The sequence below is a fragment of the Lygodium microphyllum genome, chromosome 5, assembly GCF_053477565.2.
Source record: "Lygodium microphyllum isolate KBCC chromosome 5, Lygodium_microphyllum_v1.1.10, whole genome shotgun sequence".
Taxonomy (NCBI): domain Eukaryota; kingdom Viridiplantae; phylum Streptophyta; class Polypodiopsida; order Schizaeales; family Lygodiaceae; genus Lygodium; species Lygodium microphyllum.
In genome coordinates, this window is record NC_141139.1 from 89,690,077 (window position 1) to 89,696,604 (window position 6,528).

A 6,528-nucleotide genomic window follows, 5' to 3' on the forward strand; every position below is an offset into this window, starting at 1 on the left:
AATAGAATTTTTCATGAATAGTTAAAGGAAAGCTAAAAAAGAAATTTATGAATAATCATATCAAACAAAACTAAGATTTCCAAGTCATACATAGTGACAATGGACCCCTCATTTTGTTGCACCATTGCAACTATAGAATGTAGCTAAACAATGATTCTGGATAATTACTTAACCTCTTAAGTTCATTCTTGAAATGGAGTGAGCTCAAGCCAAATCTAGTACTTAAAGCTATGCCAATACAACTCTTAGATGTGTGCTTATAAGCCACAAAAATACAACCATCAAGTGTACTTCTAAGCTACAATACCAATAAAGCTTGTTGAAACCAACACAATAGTGCAAATCTCACCAAATTGTGAACTCTATGGAGGTTGTCATTGTTAATACTCACAGTGATTATTTGCAACCAAAGCACAATGTGGACTGCAACAATGTTAGTTCTTCCAGCTCTCTTCCTCATCGGCTTGAAAAACTTAGTTCTAGGTTGAGTTGAAGTTCTTAAAAGTATGGATACTTGATTTGCTGCATGTAGCACTAAAGCAATTGCTAATTTTCCTCAACTCCCGACTCCAAGATGATTCACTCCAACTCCAAGGATTCTCAAAACTTCATGTGAATTGTTTTTTCAGATTCATTGGGATGGACACAAGCATAATGTATTAAACTAGGTAGAGTGAAAGGACATGACAGGCATGGCCTTGAGAACCTCCCCAAACACTGGAATTCCGAACAAGGTCACAATTGGACACAAAGAGCCATTCATATGGGCATGCTCATGAAAAGTGCAAGATAGACCTGATAAGAGAGTATACACAAAGTTGGAACCACCCAAAAGTCTTTATAATGCAAGGCAAAATAAATGATATGATAATCACAAATTGAGAGCATAATCAACTGTAAGGAATCCAAAAGAGAAGGCCCACCCAAGTAGCTAGCTACACATGACTGGAGCTAAAACATTGTCAGCAGATACATTCCCTTTATTAGATATATGGTGGGTGGGTGCACATACATGTGCACATGCCCGCGTGAGAAGACATTGGTGGAAACAATCCCAAAATGTCTTAAAGCATATCCCACAATAAGGTTTGGAAACTAAGAGGATTCAAAGTGGAAAACTAGACACACAATATTTTAACTAAAGAGTAGGATACAGCCCAGTGGCTGACCCAGGTTTGAAGTTCAGAACATGAAGAGATGGTCTTGTGCTAGGCTTGCTATAAGCAGCCTAAAGCAAGTTGGATTGTCTCCTTGTCTAGTAGCTCTAGACCAGGATGGCAATTCATTGCAATATGCTATTTAAGTACCCTATATTTCTTTTTTACCTTTTTGAGAATTGCATAAGAAAACTATATTCCCATGATAAACCTTCTGAAAGAGCATATTATTTACATATCAGATATATAGTCGAGACTAATCAGTTACTATACTGACATACTTTTCAGCTTGATGCTTTTCCAAATGAGTAAGATAAGAGCTTTATAGACTCGCTTGTTCTCTCATAACAAATGATTGTTGTGCTAGCATACCAACTTGATACGGTCAACAAATAAGCTTTGCCATCAAGCCACCACCACTTCTGAGTATATGTGAACCTTTAACTTACTAGGATCATAATGTACATTTCTGTGTAATCTCAACTGACAATTCACCTAGCCGTTTCTTGTAACTAGAGACGGCATACCAGAAACAAATATAGTGGGAGCTCTTGTGCTGACATGTTGATATCCCAAGTGCCTTACCTACACAGTCAATAAACATCTCATAAACTTCTATTTACATGTTTCCTTAAGAAATGGTTGATCCATATCACAGACCCAACTGCATTGAGAGACGTGAGCTCGAATAGTGGCCAGGTAAGCCAGTTTTGATGTAGTCCAATCCAAGCAACCCCTTCCATAGGTTGTGAAAACAGCCTCTTCAACAGGACTAGACAGACAGGTGCTACTTATGTTGGTCTACTGTATAGAGTTTGAGATTGATACTGAGATTCCAGGGATCTAATAAATGCTCAGATGTACAGTCTTGTTGCCAATCTTCCACCATCCACAAACGCATCACTCTTGCTCCTCAAGAACGTCCTCAGTATCAAACCACTACTCACACTCTGACACCTACATCCAAAACAACATTATTTTCCCACGCAAATATCATTCTGTTGTGGTCTTTTCCAAGGCATACTTGTGCTGAGGTGAAGGATGATATCCCCTTTTTGAGCTTCTGCCGCTGCTTTCTCTTCGGTCCCTGGATGGAGAAGGTGAGCCGGAAGAACCTGGATGAAGAGGAGGTTCATAGGTTTGAGATGACAAATATGTAAGGGCAGTCACAACATCTGCAATAAGGGGGCGAGTTTCGCCTTGCTCTTGCAGACACATTGCAGCAACAGCAAGAGCTTGATACAATCCTCGTGTTGGATATTTCCCTTGAAGAAGTGGATCTGCCATTCTAGGAAATTTCCTCCGATCCTTGAACAGTGGCCGAGCCTACAGTGAATGCACATGACAAACCCATAACAGCAAAAGTCAAGTCAGTCAAGCAACATACAGAGAGGAAACTGAAAAATTTGCAGGTTTGCAGCTGATATGATGTAAAAACTCACCCAATTCACAAGATTATTCTCTGCTTGGGGCTTTGAGTTGTCAATGGCTCTCCTTCCAGTGATCAACTCTAACAAAACAACACCAAAACTGTAGACATCAGACTTCACTGTGAGCTGACCTGTCATGGCATATTCAGGGGCACAATAGCCATATGTGCCCATCACACGTGTGGAGACATGCGACTTGTCACCCGTAGGTCGAAGTTTTGCAAGTCCAAAATCAGACAGCTTTGGATGATAATCTTCATCTAACAAGATATTTGAAGATTTGAAATCGCGATAGATGACCGGAGGATCTGCTTTGTCATGCAAATACTCCAAACCACATGCTGCACCTGCAGCAATTTTCATCCTCGTGTTCCAGTCTAAAGACTCTTTGTCAGGTGGAAGATCTGCACATAAAACGAGCTAGAGATTGGTAACATGCAGACAAGTTTTCATGTCAATTGTAGAGCATGCATAGTAATACATATACTACTACAAGATACTCTAGCAACAAAAAATGTGCTCCAGGTATTCAGGAAGAAAGTGAGATACTCTAGCGAGAGGAGTGCTACAAGCATTCAAGCAGAAGAAGTGCTAGAAAAAGCCACTCTAGGCTAGCTCAAGCAGAACACTGATTCAAGATGCAAGATTGGCATGAGAGTAGACACTAAAACAGTGTCACAAGAGTGTACCAAAAAGGTGATCCTCCAGAGATCCAAGAGGCATGTATTCATATACCAAAAGCCGTTGATCTCCATCAGCACAATATCCAATCAAATTCACAAGGTTAGGGTGGTGAAGCAAGCTGAGAATCAAGACCTCAACCAGAAACTCTCGATTTCCTTGTAATCCATTGCGGTCAAGCTGTTTTACAGCAACAATCTGCAAAAAGCACCAAGAACGTCAACTTGATTTTCTCAGGCATAACACCTTGTGTAGCAGACCAAAAATAAATTCTTTCTTGAAAGCACACCTGACCAGTGGTCTCAAGCTTGCCCTTGTAAACCCTCCCAAATCCACCTTCCCCAAGAAAGCACTCTGCTCGGAAATTTCTTGTGGCAGCAGCAAGCTCTTTGAATGTGAATGTCTGTGCAGCAATGGGCTGCCCACTGCTCTCAGTTATGGAAGACTCTTTGCCTTTGATCTCTTTGAAAGATTTGGACTTTGACTCTGAGCCAGATCAACCCTGCAAACTGTTAGGTTGGATAACCGATATACTACAGCATCAGACAAATGTAATACTAAGCTTAGGTCACTGGGATCATTACGATCGTAGAACCCAAACCTTTCTTCTCTTGTACAGGGAAGTTTGACTGAGATGCAGTTCCAATAGTGTGCACATTGACAATGCTGAGCATTTAGGATGGCAATATAGTCACCACACTACAGACCAACCTATAATAACTTCTGTTCTATCAGCTCGATCTCATGTTACAACAAAATAGCTAGACTTTTGCACAGATGATAGGAAGGTGAAAGAGTTCTCAAAGCTACACTCATCTAGGAGATCCAAGAATAAGACTCTTTATACAAAATGCCAGATCCTGAAAGATCAGTGGGTTGTTTCTTCATCTAAATTTTGGCTTCAGCGATCATTCATTAGGAAAGAGAAAGAGATAGGAATCTTGATTTACCTGATACTGTGAGTACTGTGGGTGGAGCAGACGATCGGACTTCCTTGAAACTGCCAACCTTGTTGGATAATTTTCGTGAGCGTATCTGAGACCCACTACCAAAGCAAGCAAAGCAACCTTGTGCTTGCTTAGTTTCTCCGCCCATCTGTCTATCCTCTGTCACCCACAATGAACTTCTTTAGACATATAAAAGCTTTGATCAAAGAAGAGTATTATAGAAAGGTGGCTATTTAAACAGTTCAACCCATAGGGATTGCCGCTTGGGATTAAGGTAATTAATGTTCATGAAAGTGCAGATAGGTGATCGTGGAAAATGCAATCAAGAAACCGAGAGTAATGGAACGTCTAGAGACACAATTGCGTGCCAGTAAAGATATCGATAAGGCTCATGCAAACTCCAGTCATCTTTCTACAGGCTACAACGTAATAAAGCGAAACGCAGCCAACCACAGGTTAGCTTGGGATATTATCACATTGAGCTCTCGTGACTAGTGACACAACATAAAAACCCTTTCTTTTTAAGACCCAGACAAACATTTGAACTTCTAAACTTTCTCTTATCGGTGAGAAGATTGATCCTTGAAACCTTCTCATGTCTGACTGCAAATAAGGGTGCTTTCGTGTAGCAGATAATCTGATTTTCGTGTGAGGATTGATCCTGCAAAAACTGATGGTAAGTGAGGATTGGCTCTAAAAGGTCTAATAGAATACCTGATCAAACGTTGCTTAATCCAGCTGGAACAATTGTGAAAGACGTATGTATGGACGGCGGAAAAGGATGGATGGATGGATGGATGGTGTGACTGCAGGAAAACAGAGTATTGCCGTGTGTCTGCGGGGGTGATATATATTAAATGTTGGGGGGAAATCCCGCATGCAGGTGGAGCTCAAATGTGGAAAAATCCTTGCAAGGGAGAGGTATGTTTGCCAAGAAGAGAATGCTCTAGCCTCTGCGTGTCGACAGAGAGGGGGGACAGCACTAACACAGAGAGAGAGAGAGAGAGAGAGAGAGAGAGAGGTGAACCCGAGGCTTCTCGCATACAAACAATGCACAAAATGCCGAGGTGGGCGATGATACCCAAAGCGGACGGCGACCACTGCTAAACAGGGGAAAAGAATACACAGAGAGAGAGAGAGAGAGAATCAATCAGCATTCAAACCAACACTTGCAGGTCAATTGGCAGGTGTACCTGGACCCTACGCCCCCCTCCCTTTGAAAATCAGAGCACCCACTTCCCTTCACGAATATTTTGCTAATTACTTTGATTAAGCTCTTGGCCTCTTTCACTAATTACCTTGATTAAGTCGAAGCTCCCTAGATCCAGTTTGCTAACCTAACCATATACCCTTTGAGTGGATCATACCTTTCCTCATGATAACCCCCAAGTCCACGTTGTGATCCGTGGATCAATCATCCCCTCTCCCTCTCATGAGCTGCATTTATTCTTGATAATGGTTTGACTTTGGAAATTTGGATTAGCTCCAATTATCTTCGTTTACGTGCGGCCCCAACATCCACCAAAAACCATTTCTGAGAACCGAAATAGTCCTGCAACTTGAAAAATTTTGTAGCACTGCTCCAAATGACACCTCACAAGCATATAAACAACATGGTCTCATCTTTGTCAACTTCGAAACCTCATCCCTAAAATTTAGAGGCTTAGCCAATGGGGTTGTAGAGCTTAATTGGCCTGAATGTGGGTTGAGTTTCACTAGTGCATGGGTTTAGTTAAACATTGGGCTTCATTCTAAGGTGCCCATTCAATATCTATTCCCGCTTGTTAAAAAATGTATATTCTTTAATCCCGTATTTGCAATATGCTTGAAGTTAAACCCCATTTTCTATGAACAATTTGTTAGTGTGCAACCAAACGACCTACGTTTCCCAATCCATGTGCACATATCTATAACCAAATGTTTTTACTCCTTAAAGTTTTTGCACTAGACATAGGGATGGAGGCCAACAAGCATTTAATTGTAGTATAGGAATTTTTGTTGGATTGGATCACCAAACTAAGTTTCTATTACTTCTCTAAAGGTGAGAGCAAACCATGGTGAAGGATGGCACCAAAGATAAGAACTATTCCATATTGTATCCAATCTATGTTCTATATAATATAGGTTGCAAGGATTTACTTGGAAGCCTATTCTCAAGCCTACATGGTAGTATACTAGAATGGTTTGGAACCTCCCTACAAAACAAGTAAGAGTGTTGGCATGAGACATTGACTAATCATAATTGATTTCTTACTCTTGCTCTCTGTATCCCTTACATTATCCACTTTAAATGATGGATCATCAAAATCTCAC

General features: G+C 40.9%; 1 protein-coding gene across 1 annotated transcript; it reads right to left on the reverse strand.

Moving 5' to 3' along the window:
• Nucleotides 1-1,341: 1,341 nt before the first annotated feature.
• On the reverse strand, nucleotides 1,342-5,375 carry LOC148036117 (putative serine/threonine-protein kinase PBL7). Its single transcript, XM_087678110.1, has 6 exons — nucleotides 4,930-5,375; nucleotides 4,219-4,374; nucleotides 3,558-3,754; nucleotides 3,277-3,466; nucleotides 2,600-2,991; nucleotides 1,342-2,483 (listed from the first exon to the last, which is right to left on the reverse strand). Exons 2-6 carry the CDS (start codon nucleotides 4,361-4,363, stop codon nucleotides 2,151-2,153), a joined length of 1,257 nt encoding a protein of 418 aa, XP_087534236.1. The 5' UTR covers nucleotides 4,364-4,374; nucleotides 4,930-5,375; the 3' UTR covers nucleotides 1,342-2,150.
• Between the last annotated feature and the right edge of the window lie 1,153 nt (nucleotides 5,376-6,528).

Bases quoted from the DNA above. Each gene is read 5' to 3' on its own strand.
- LOC148036117 (XM_087678110.1), bottom strand. From the start codon at position 4,363: ATGGGCGGAGAAACTAAGCAAGCACAAGGTTGCTTTGCTTGCTTTGGT. The intron at 3,755-4,218 runs GTAAATCAAGAT...GATCTGGCTCAG, and splicing joins CACAGTACTCACAGTATCAG to AGTCAAAGTCCAAATCTTTC. The intron at 3,467-3,557 runs GTGTGCTTTCAA...TGCTTTTTGCAG, and splicing joins AGCTTGAGACCACTGGTCAG to ATTGTTGCTGTAAAACAGCT.